Source organism: Aulonocara sp. 'chitande type north' Nkhata Bay, linkage group LG16, assembly GCF_057382095.1.
Source record: "Aulonocara sp. 'chitande type north' Nkhata Bay isolate Kocher_YH1m ecotype deep benthic linkage group LG16, A_spYH_male_GT1.1, whole genome shotgun sequence".
Taxonomy (NCBI): Eukaryota; Metazoa; Chordata; class Actinopteri; order Cichliformes; family Cichlidae; genus Aulonocara; species Aulonocara sp. 'chitande type north' Nkhata Bay.
In genome coordinates, this window is record NC_141359.1 from 10,015,518 (window position 1) to 10,028,343 (window position 12,826).

Below are 12,826 nucleotides of genomic sequence, written 5' to 3' on the forward strand. Positions count from 1 at the left end.
TCTGTTTGGTTTCTGAAACACTCTGACCAAAGTGCACTATTTATCGATTTATAAAGAGACTATTGCTTTTCTGGCCTGACATAGAAATGCTTCGGAAGAGAAAGAAGTTTACCTAGTAAGAGACAGACGATTAATTTCTTGTGACGGATGCTTATCACACATGTGTTTGATTATTTTAATGAAATGCAGCTGTTACAGAGCTAATGGAGTAGTAACATGCCAAATGCCATGTCTTCAAACTGCTTATTTAATTTACAAAAAGTAAGTAAAAGTATCCAATTTGCCACAAATTAACAGCAAGAAAAGCAGCCAATTACAAACAAAAACAGCTCGACCAGCTTACTAAAAATAACTTTCTGCGTTACACCGAACTTATTTAAGGCTTACGAGTTTTGTCGTGCTCATGACATGGTTTTATCTCGAGCTGGGGTTTATATGGTGTTACATGTGTGAACAAAGGGACTACTGTCACACGTGTATTCAATGAAGCGCCCAGCTTTTATCTGGTGATAATGTTATTACATGAGGGTTTCTTGTTGAGTTTGCCGCCGTAAATCAGAGACAGTCTGATATGTGTGTCTGGAATCAGACTGGTGGCAGCCGTGCAGGTAGTTTGTAAGGTCCGTCTTTACTCCAGGTCGTTATTAGGAATGGGAATCGACAGCTGGTTTTCTACTCTCTAATCCGTAGACCTGCTTCATGACAAACATCTTGACTTTTCATTGCAGGGAAAGCTTATTTGTAATAATGATTCCTGAGTTCAGTAAGTGTTTCAGTAAGCCAGGTTGAAATGTGTGCTGTTAAAACAGCTGGCCGAGCTCAGCAGTGCTGTCTGTCTGACAGTTGTGTATTGCAAACGGTGAGGTTGAACTCAGAGTCACGTGCATATTTTGTACTGTCTGAAGACCCGGAGATAAGTAAAACCTATGTAGGTCACTGACATAGTAAAAATGTGGCTCCATTACAGACTCCTACAGATCAGTTTATTAGATAGATTAACAGGATGCATGTTACATATGTATTTGCATAGAAAAAAATAACATCTCAGTCTTATAGGTTTGAATTTTTAAACACTTCTTTATTCTAAACAGTTTATTTCAGACCTGAATGTATTTTTCATGTGCTAGGTAACTGCTCTGTTAAGTGATCTTATTAGGTCTTCTTGATGATCTAATGTCCTCCTCATAGCCACCAAACAGGTCTCTGGAGGCCAGAGCCACCTCCAGGAGACTGGAACACCCTTGAACTGGGTTTTGCACAAAGATCCAATACTTGAAAAATGTTTAACAAAATCATAGGTTTTGTTTTTACCCTTCAAGCTTTCAAAGATAATGTCATTTTTGCCAGTTCTCCCTGCCTGCACCTTTCTGTGTTCTCCTTGTGTTTGTGTGGGTGCTCCAGCTTCCTCCCCGAGTCATTTATGGGGTTAAGGCCAATCAGTGATCCTAACGTGGCCATAAATGTGAACATAAATGGGTTGTCAGGTTTTCTGTGTTAGCCTTGCAACATACTGGTGACCTGTGGCCCGATCACAGCTAGGATAGACTGATTACCTGTGAAAATAAACCAAAATGCAGATCTTCTCAAAAGCACAGCAAACGAGCACTGTTCATTTCCACAATCATCTAGATTTTTATTTTATTTTTTTGTCTGTCAAAGCCACAGGGAGACACTGGAAATAGGCAAATGACTTTATCTTGTACTTGCAGCCCAGCTAGTTGGTGATCCTCTCGAGGCTTGTAGTGCCAGATGGGGATGGATCCTCTGGGTGCTCGCTCCCAGTTTGTGGATATCCAGACTCTTCCCACATGGCAGCAGCAGCTGGACAATGATGGCGAGGAGAAACGGCTGGTCCGGAGCCACAGCATGCTCAGCCAGAGTTTCCCCTCACCCTTCCCCTACAGACCAGATATCAACCGCAAGATCATCCTCTTGTGAGTCACGCTGTTTCTTCACATTGTTGCTGCTCTGTAGAAATCTGTCTTTTTCATAAGAGGTCACAACGTCAGCCACGGTTTCTTCCTACACATTTAGACACAGAATCATATAGTCATTCAAGCAAAAATGTCACAATGAAATAACTAAAGTTTGAAAGTATATTTAACTTGTAGCTTTAACTGGTTTTGGTGGTCTATATGATGTATTTTTTGTAACTATGTCATACTAAATTTCTTCTTTTTTTAACATCTGCTCTTTGCAGTAAGATACAGCTGCTGTGTGTGTCATTGCTTTTGTGAAAGTGACCAATCATACCGAAACTATCAGTAAATCAGATCAATGCCCACAAAAGTTTCACTTTTTACCTGTCAGAGTGTGTATTCCCGCCCACCTTAACCAAAGAGAACCCAACTCACAGTGGTTGACTTTGAGCACTTGGCTGCTTAATCTAAACACACTTTTGGATGCATATCTGTGTATTCTGGTAATCGCTATCAATCATCTGTCATTTAAGCAAAGTGTGTGATCCTAGATACATCCTAAAAAAGGGCAGTAATATTAATGTATTGATATTAGCAGTATCATATAGTAGTAGTAGTAAATGCTGCTTGTGTGTCCATGTGCTCATACAAACCTGTTCAGAGTCCATAACCTCGTAAATCTTCTTTGTAGAGAAACGCATGACTATGTGGAGCCCGACTTGGCAGCAGTTTTTCTTTAGGAGCCTTGTTGTGGTGCCAGCCTTCCCCTGAGCAGTCATCAAGAGCACGCACATTCCTGCCACAATAGCATGACCAGGATTTGAGCGCAATTGACCCTCGAGCAGTGGTGCTTTTAAACCTTCCAGCAGCTAGAATTACAAAGGGGTCTATTTTTGAGCTAATATCAGAGGTTCCATATGACTACAGCTTAGATTTTCATTCTTTCACTACTTTTTCAAACTTACTTTTAAACCCATGGTGGTTAAAAAGTAAAGTCCAAGCAAGGTATCTGAAGGTATTGAAAGTCTTAATAGTGTCTCATTAAATAGATAAAGAGCTGTTGGCTCATTTCTTTTGACAGAAAGTCATTTATAGAGTAATTAAGAAAAAATTATTCTATTTTATTTACGGTTGTTTTAAATGTCAGAGTCAATGTCATTGGACCTCAAAGCATCATCACACTGAAGTTCTTCACAGAATCTTGTAGCAATGTTACTCTTCCTGTAAGTAATGTTTGTTGATTTATGTGATAGTCATGATATAACTCTGTCAATGTGTTGCTATTTTTATTGTTTTAAAATGAACTTGTGCTTTTCGTGGATACTCTGATAGCGCACACCTGGTACTATATGTTGTTAAATGACTTTGTTCATAAATGGGGAGAGGACGTTTCATTAGTTTGGGATATATCTGCTCTACGACTTAATACAGAAGCTAGCATTTGACAAAACAGGAACAGGGGATTTGCACGAGATCTGTTTCACTGTTGTTTGCAGGCATCCTGCTTGACTTGATTTGGTGACTCATCTGTAATTGAGCTAGGAGGAATGAGCTGAACAAAAAAAATACACAACTCTTCCTCCGTGGTCCTGGTTGCTGAATATGTCTTGTGATCAAACACTGTCAACACATGCATTTCCTCATTGTTTTTTCCTAACACAACCTGAAGGGCTTCTGAACAAAGAGTTGACTTCAGGTATTAAAATAAGCATTAAAGTTTCGCCAAATGTCTTCAAGGTCTAAATGTTTGCAGTATGTTTGATCCGTCGGTCACTGTTACTGTTAGAGGTAAAGAAAAAGTCTTTGGTTACCACTGTGCTGTGACTGGGGCCTGGTGATGACTGTCAATAAAAGTCACAAAAAGCAACTTGGATAATGAACATCAGTAGAAGTTCAATTGGGTGTTGAAATGTTCGGACAGTGGCACAGTTTTCATAATTTTAACTCTCTGTGTCAACACAATAGTTTTTAAAATGCAACAATAAAGTGCAGATTTTTAGCTTCTATTTCCAAGTGACTGTGCAAAAACATCATTCTCACAGTACTCAAATGGATGAGTTACCCAAATAATACTTTTTAAAAAACCCAGTGAATTAGTTTTTTCTTTTTGTTCTTTGTAAAAAGTTTCAAACCCACAGACATTACCAAATAGCAGATTTCCTCTTTCTGATCCTTTGATGTTGGCACCTCTGGAGCCTGTAGCGTGAAACACTTTCAACATACCCAGGATATCTTTGTTTCACTTATACTAATTCAGACCAAAAACAACGATAGACTAGCCTTCTGTTTAACCATGTAGCTACAACGGTGTTCCCAAAAGGGGTGATGTTGGAAACGTATGATGACTCAAACATGATTGTCCATACAAAATATTGTTAGAGAGAGATGAGATTAAAAATATAATGCATGCTATAGTCCAGTATACCTGCTCCAGTTAATGTGTATGTGTAGGACATACATACTGTACGGTGCTTTTATCCGATATTCATAAAAGAAACCCTTCAGTGAATGTGGGCACATTAAACACTTTGACTGAAAATGCGTTACGTTATAAAAGTTTTCTTCAGCCGCATGAATTGAAGCTCAAAGTTTGCATTTAGATTGCATCTTTATTGTTTCATTGTAAATCTGCTGTAGCTGCATACAGCATCAAACTATTCAAAAATTGCGTCCTTGTCCAAAACATTTCCACACCTAGAAAATACAGAATAACAAACTCATACAAAACATTGTTTTATGGCAAAAAAAAACTTTACAACATCTTTGGCAAAATGACATCACAACGGTTTTTTTATACGCCATATCATTCGTATTTACTCTGTATAGTTTTAATAGATTGTTTTTCTTTCCCCACAGTGTTGGTGACATTGCTCTGCTGAATTGCACCGCCGTCGTGAACACCAGCAACGAGTCGCTAAACGACAAGAACCCCACGTCTGACAGCATCCATCAGCTGGCAGGACCCGAGCTCCGAGACGAGCTGCTTAAACTCAAAGGTAGACATGGAAGGTTAAACTGCTGAAATGAGCTTGATTTCACTTTGGTCTTCTCAGAGATATCACTGGGAGTGTTAAATATAACCAGTCACCTGATATCACGCTGGCACTACCGCTGGCACTTTAATACAGAGTAACTTTTATCAAGTCTCTACAGCTGCTGAAAGTACTGATAACACACAAATAAGTATGTTCTGGCTTCTTTTCTGGCAGGAGCCCAGTTTTCACTGGAACTACTTTCTGCAGAATTGCTTCCAGTAATATGCTTTGAACTTTGAGCTCCAATTTCAAGGAACAAATACAGATGTTCTTGAACCCTGCAAAGATGTCTGGGTTTGTTATTCAATCATCTGCATCACTGTGGATGTGTGACAGTGTTTTTGAGATTGGCTTTTCAGACGTCCCAAGTACAAAAAAAGGTCTAGTTACTGGTTTTTACCCCGACACACTGGAAGTGTCTTTTCATCAAAAAACGTCACCCTAAAAATATCTACATTATTATATATATATTGATGCTTTAAGATGCAGTATTTGAAGAAGCTGGTGCTCAAAATAAAAACCTCTGTGTGGTTAGCATACCAGAAAATTTAATCAGCAAATTTAATTGTCAAAAGAAAACAGTTTTCCCTTTCATGAACTCAGTTGTCAGCTCTCTGATTCACATGTGTATTTGCTGGATCAACAGTCATGAGAGTTTATTTTTAACATGTAATAATAAATATAATAATCTTTTTGTGTGTTTGTGTCCAGGATGTCGCACCGGGGAGGCAAAGCTGACCAAGGGCTTCAACCTAGCAGCGCGGTTCATCATCCACACCGTGGGGCCAAAGTACAAAGCCAAATACAGGACGGCAGCAGAGAGTTCACTATACAGCTGCTACAGAAACATCATGCAGCTGGCTGCGTAAGAATCAGCAACTTATAATTCAGCCCACGTGCTAAACTTGGCAGTAATCGGACTTTCACAAATTTCATCTGTTTCATTCTCTGTCAGAAAGCACCAGCAAACAGTCACTGAATGAAAGTGACTGAGCTTTCCAGCTTTTCAGATTACAGAAACACTGATTTTAGAAAAGTTGGATCTGTTTTAAAAGTTGATGGAAAAACATTAAATCCATCTGTAAAATATGAACTCATTGGATAAATTAAAATCAACCCCCCCAAAAAACAGTGTTTCAGATTAAAATCCACAATTTCCTAATCAATATTTCACAGACCAGATTGTGCCGTTTCTGTCCTGATCTACTTGGTGATATAGATGTTTGCAGTATATGATGAAGTGGAGAGAGCAGTGATGATGATTTAAGGGAGAAGGCTGAACCCACTAAGACATAAAAAAGAAAGGAAAAAGTCAGACTGGCAAAATTTAAATAGTAGTACTGGAGGTCAAAGGAGCTTGCAAAGTGTGAAACTGGCTGATTGGGACCCACACCCAGTTTCACACCTTGGCTCAGGCGATTAGAGGATCATCAGGGGGTCCTTTTGTCCCTCTGTGGGGGGAAACTCCCACTAGGTTTATATCTGGGACTCTCCACCATTTGACCTTAGAACTGAAGAAGCTTCTCGGAAGAGAGGTGAAACATCTTCAAGTAACTTAAAGAAGTCCAGACGCTTTTCTTTGCAAGCTCCTTTGACTACAATGACCTGGATGACTGAGAACCTTCACAGACGTAGTACTGGAGGTATTTAGTGTTTTGTTTTTACCCCTCAGCTGTAAAAAGGCTGGTCAGAGATTGTTGTCACGCCTCCCTCAGGTGGGCAGGCAGCATGGACACCTGAGTTTGTGAATGCGATAAATCCAGAACATGGCAGGAGTTTTAAATGAATACCATACATGTATGTACTAAGAATCTTGGGGAAATTTGAATCTCAAACTCAAGGTCAGAGGACAAGTTTTCTGAAAATCTTGCAAATGCGATAACTCGCGTAGGTCACCTAGGACTTTCGAATTGATATAATAGGTTTGTCTACTAGAAAACTGAGGGGAAGCACTGACGGCTGCCAGCATTTTCTTTACATGGAATTACATTTTTACCTCCATCAAGGATGTTATGTTTTTGGTAGTGTCATTCTGTTTATAAACACAACAGCTCAGTAAGTTCTGGATGAACTCTGAAAACTTTGTAGGTGTGTAGAGTGGGGTCCATAATAATCCCTTCAAATTTGTCTTAAATTTGTCTCCACCAAGATCTTCAAGGTCAACTCAATGACTTATTAGTCAAAAACTGATGAAAAGCCTGAGAACTTCAAAACTACGATTGTTACAAGTTGGTGTGTATTGTCAGCATATAGAAAGTGCCATATGAAGGTTTAAAATATCATGTCACATTTGACCTCTGACCTTTCTTCAAGGTCAATAGAGGGATCTGAAGGTGCTATATTGAACCATTGTTTGTATTGACAACATGTAGACATATTGGGAATGATGTATGTCACATTTGACATTGTATAGTCAGTGTGTACTGTAGATGTGATGTGCAGTATGTGAGACTGTATTTCTTCATTTTTCACCACAGAGAGCAGTCAATGGCATCAGTTGGCTTCTGTGTGGTGACCACAATCAAAAGAGGTTATCCTCCGGAGGATGCAACACACATTGCTTTGAGTAAGACACACAGACACACACAGGTTTTTATTGGAGTGACACTTTAGTCATATTTTCTTATTTTTTTATCTCTCTTTGTAAGTTTATTGGTGCAGCCCTCCACCAAAATCCCAATTTCTCATGTGACCCCTTTGGAAAATTGAACTCCCCAAGCTTGTAATCGGCCCAAATTCAAAACAGTGGAATTTAATCTAAGAGGTTAGATTGCCACCCTGAAATCACTCAGATCCACTCAAACAGAAGTCTTACTCACCTCTGGAGTTAAAGCTACTACTGGCTGTAAAATAACCACAAAACCTAAACTGAATGTAAGACTGGATATACACGGGGCATAGTTGAGTGTATTAGTTCAGTGAACACCCAAAGAGAACCATATGTGGCAAATATTCTGCTTGTTTGCAAAATGTTTGTTCAGGTTTGTTCACTTAAATACACGACTACAGGTCCACACCACAGAAAAGGACGCATCTCAGTTGGTTTCATCCTCTTCTTAGTCTTAGAAAAATTGCAGTTCTCTGTAAACTACAGATTTGCTGTTATTTGTCTGTGTTATCTTGTAACAAACCAAAACAAATGTGTTTGTAGGGACAGTGCGGCGGTTCTTGGAGAATCATGGAAACAGCATAGAAACGGTGGTGTTTGCGGTTTCAGACACAGAGGAGGTTTGTGTGACTTCTTGTCTTTAGTTTAGACCAACAGGAAACACTGAACCTGCATGTTCCTCTTATTTAAAACCAGCTGTATTAAGTTAGCCATGTGCATATTAATCACTAATAGATATATATTCATATTTGTGCTCTTTCAGTCTGTGTTCAAGAAGTTACTCCCTCTGTACTACCCACGCTCTGAGGGAGAAGAAAAGGCTTGCCTACCTCTCATCCCAGCTGACATCGGCAATTCTGAGGGTGAACCAGTGGTTCCAGAAAGACGGATCCGCATCACAGAGAAACCAGGAAGCATTGAAGGTGCAGCCTTCTTCTTTTTTTCTTTTTTTTTCTCAATAATGTGATGAACAATTTCCTGAAATCGGAAAGGGACACACAACATGCTTCACTTTCATTTCAGTCGAAAAGAAACAAAACATTTCTTCCCTGTAGTTTGAATTTGTAGAATAAAAGCTTTTCTTTTCACTTGAAGGACTTAATTGTCAAGTTGAAATAGTCTGACCGAGCAGTCAGCCGTTTGGCTTTTTAGGCTGTCAGCCATTCATGTTGTTTGTCACTCACTCACCAACGGAACCATAAAACATCTGAGCTCAATCATTAAATACAGTGTGAAGATGACACTGGATAATGATTAACTTAGAGCTCAGGTTGTTTTTGTGAGTCAGTCAGACTGCATCTGCCTTCAGGCTCCTGAAGTGTCAGGACATGATTGTTTTATTTGTAGTAAAGCACTGACAGGACATGAGAAGTATCGCAGACAGATTTTAACCAACATAATGCCTCGTCACAATGATTGTCTCAAAGCCCTTGAACAAAAGTGTTCTCCTAAAAGAAAGAGTTTGATGTGATCAGCACACGACTATCAAACAAAGGAAGATTCGAGAAACTTTCAGAATTCTAAATAGGGAAACTGTTTTGAAGCACATCAAAGCTTTTCTAGTCTCCCAACATTTGTATTTGTCCTCTAGCTAAATGCAGACCAAGTAGTCTTTATTGAAAGTAATCGAGGCCCAACAGTTCTTTAGAAATAGCAAAATGATAAAAACACAAAGGACAAACAGAAATTTTGAGTTTTTAAACCCTCCACATAAACTGGATTTTGTATGACCTCTTTAGTTTACCTCAGCTAAGCCTTTGCTTGCACCCTAAATGTTAGGTTTTGGTGAAGAGGCCTGTGAAAGTAACACCAGCCCATGTGTTAGTGAGTGTTTGTGGTTTCCATTTTGAGCCTCTTGCCTCCATTGACCTCAAGTGTGGTGCCTGCTGGCCTGATGCTTCAAAGCATCGACATGTGGCTTTGGGGTGTTGATCCAAAGCAAGCAGGCTGCCTGCGAGTGAAACCCAATAACAACAGGCTGATGTATACACACTGACAGATGCACATGTCCGTTTGGATGTTGATAAAATGCACAGACATGCATGCAGCAGTGCATGTGGTCTTGGAGAAACAAGGAATGAAACAGACTTGAACCCGAGCCTGGAATCTGTCAGCTGAGTTTATGACTTCATAGCAGCGCTTTCACACACGTGTAACGGCATCCTTGCAGATGAATTGGAATCTGTGTAATAAAATAAATACGGACAAACAAGCAAACCCATGAGAATGTTGCTGCATTTATAATTTGCTAAAACTTGTACACAGATAGTGTTTTGAGGGGAAACGATCGTTTAAAAAAGCCAGAGTTAACTGGATTAATTATTTTTTGTAAGTAGTATCGGATACAAGTTCAGCATTTCATTACGATGTCTTATCTGTTGGCTTGTCTAGATGAATGTGAAGAGGACAGCCTGGAGTTGGATCTGGGTCAGGTTGGGACTCACGCCTTCGCCCGGATGGAGGGCGACGTAGACAAACAGCGGAAACTGATTTTACAGGGACAGATGTCTGAGGCAGCCATGCAGAAGCAACACCAGAGAAAGTAAGAGTCCAAGCAAACTGTGAGATAACTCGATGATGCTTTCAAATGTTTTTCTTTAAATAAATGTAATAACATAATACTTCAAGTGTTTTCCACTTGTATTAACATTGACGTTGCCTGTATTAAAGTTTTCACGTGCAAAATCAAGTGCAGTATTTTCTTCAGTTACTAAACTGTAAATAAGTACAATTTGAATTACTCTATTTATGAAGTATTTCTATCTAATGCTGTTTCAGTTTGCACTGTAAGTGTTTGTCACTTAAAATTTTACTGAAACATTTCTGAACGGCTACGTTTTGGCTGCTTTCATGATCACACTTAAAGTTCTTTTTAGTTTTTTTGGGGGTTTTTTTTATAGGTTTTTAGTAGATGTTTTGGCAGTAATTTACAGAGGCAGTAGTTATAGCATGTGTGTAACCGCTAATTGTTCCATATATTTAAGATACTCTTTCTGTTTTAATCCTGCAGCTACGGTCGCTGGCTGTGTCGAGCGAGAGCAGAGGACCTGTCAGACATCGCCGCGCTGAAAGCGTTGTACCAGACTGGTAGGTGTTTGAGCATGGGACGTGCATATTAGATCTTTGAAGGAGTCTTTCAACGTCTGAATGTAGATCTGAAACAAAACCAGGAACCAAAAGACAGTTTTCAGACATGTGTATTGTAAGGGTGCTCGCCTGAGAGTTTCTGTTTCGCCTCTGCATGAAGAGCGAAGGCAATTCATCCTCTCTAAGGCACAATTGACTGTCATCACCAGTAGGAGGCAGTGTTGTTGCACACAGTCCAGGACGAGGTTGAGCACCAATTAGCTCAGCCGATGTCAAGTGAGGCAAAGGTTGAACCTATTTGAACTTTCAGGCCGTGTTTTGAGGTGGGTACATTTAAGCTTTAACATTAAATATATAGTTTTAAATTAAAGAATATTTAATTTAAAACTATATATTTAATGTATTTTACTTGTATCACAAGAAAAGTCTTTCCAAAAAAAATGTTCTTTATGTTGTTGACTGTCTTAGGGAAATATGCAAAAGAAACATTTTACATTTTGTAGTGATGCTACACAAGTAGAAGGTCTGTATGCATTCAAGTAAGAAACAAAGGCTGTCATACAGCCACTAATGCACATTACAGTTGGAGTGTTTTATCCAAAAGTCAGCTTTCCAAATCACTGCAGATTACAAGCGAAAAGTCCAGATCATAGTCACAGACACAGAGGCTGAACTGCTGGAAAACTATTACTCAGTGTTGGCCAGATGACCTCTGTAGGCAGAGGGCCAAACACAGACTGTATCTCCACACTTCTCACTTACTACATCTGCAGCTCTGTTTCAATACTGTGATACTATATTTAAATTAATACAAAATTGCAGGGTCTGAGTGTCTTTACACTTTACTGTGTATTTGTCCAGGCGTGGATATATGTGGCAGGACGGTGATGGTCGTGGTTGGACGAAACATCCCCGTGACCCTCATTGACCTTGAAAAGGTAACGTGTGCCAGTATGTCAAAGTGAAGCACTTTTAGTGATCTTAGTCATGTCGGACCTCACCGTAACAGATGGTGCAGATTTATTTTTTTGTGTACTCGTAATAATGCAATACGTGTGAGCAAGCACAGGTCACATTGATCTGCTTTTAACCTTGTTCACTGCACGTTTGATTTTACTCCTCAGTACCTGTTGCAAAATGCAATATATCTGTTTTTAAATAGGAAAAGCTGCAACTATAAAAGAAAATGTATCAGATGTGGGTGATCTGGTTTTTAACAGAACTGTAAGTAAATAAATACTCACAGTAATCCTGTGTCTTTGTTTCCTCTGCCCGTGTGCTGTAGGCGCTGTTGTACTTCATCCATGTAATGGACCACATCACAGTGAAGGAGTATGTTATGGTTTACTTTCACACGCTGACCGGAGAGCATAACCATCTGGACACCGACTTCCTGAAGAAACTCTACGACATCGTTGACGTCAAGTCAGTCTGACATTTTACTCACCTGATTACACTGAGCCTGTGGCTAATCTAAACCTTGAGCTGAAGGCATGACTGCAATTTTTTTAAGTATTTGCCTTCCATCTTTTAAATTAAAACATGTCAAGTATATTGGAAAACCAACATTAAATCAGATATGAAGTGGAAGAGAACATTGAATAGATAAGGCATTAACTTAGTTCCAGTTTTTGTCTTATTCCTCTGGCATTGAGTCACTGAGTAAGAACAGTCTGCTTCAGCTTTCCATCCAGAACTGTTGTCATCTGGGTTTACAATATATGTTTAAAGTAGAATTAGATTTGGCTGACATTGTTGGCCAACTACTTCTCCAGTCTTAACTAACCAAAACTTAAAAAAGAATCAGACAGAGAGAGGTTGTGTAAAAAAGACGGTCTTTGGGAATTCCCCTCTCATTCACTCCTTTTCTCTCTCAAAGGCCATGACGATACTATGATTGAGTCATTATAGTAGCCGCTTTCATATTTTCTTCCATGCAGCATAGTGCTTACTGGATTTTAAATCAATCTAACGGTCATTTTGTATCAACATGACAAAGGGTCCACTTTTCGAACTAAATCAAGGTGTTTAACATTTTGTATATTAGGTCATACAAACATTTAGAGTTGACTTTCATTTGACCTATTTGGTGTTCGTTGGCTCTTGCTCTTAGCCTCTGCAGCTGCATTAAAGTTGAGAAACATTGGTCGTGCCACAGTACGATACCACCAAGGTTA

At 39.3% G+C, this 12,826-nt stretch overlaps 1 protein-coding gene across 4 annotated transcripts in view; it reads left to right on the forward strand.

The window, feature by feature from the left end:
* Positions 1–12,826, forward strand: part of gdap2 (ganglioside induced differentiation associated protein 2) — a 33,299-nt gene that overhangs the window by 238 nt on the left and 20,235 nt on the right. For 2 of the 4 annotated variants that reach the window (XM_086266783.1, XM_086266786.1), the window contains exons 2-11: positions 1,710–1,934; positions 4,776–4,915; positions 5,666–5,819; positions 7,432–7,520; positions 8,106–8,182; positions 8,326–8,485; positions 9,954–10,104; positions 10,573–10,649; positions 11,511–11,587; positions 11,935–12,074. In XM_086266783.1, the coding sequence (XP_086122909.1) occupies positions 1,750–1,934; positions 4,776–4,915; positions 5,666–5,819; positions 7,432–7,520; positions 8,106–8,182; positions 8,326–8,485; positions 9,954–10,104; positions 10,573–10,649; positions 11,511–11,587; positions 11,935–12,074 (1,250 nt within the window). In that variant the 5' untranslated portion in view covers positions 1,710–1,749. Of the gene's footprint in view, positions 1–60; positions 116–158; positions 262–1,709; positions 1,935–4,775; positions 4,916–5,665; positions 5,820–7,431; positions 7,521–8,105; positions 8,183–8,325; positions 8,486–9,953; positions 10,105–10,572; positions 10,650–11,510; positions 11,588–11,934; positions 12,075–12,826 lie in introns of those variants that run through there. The other 2 variants (XM_086266785.1, XM_086266784.1) reach the window with 2 other exon arrangements.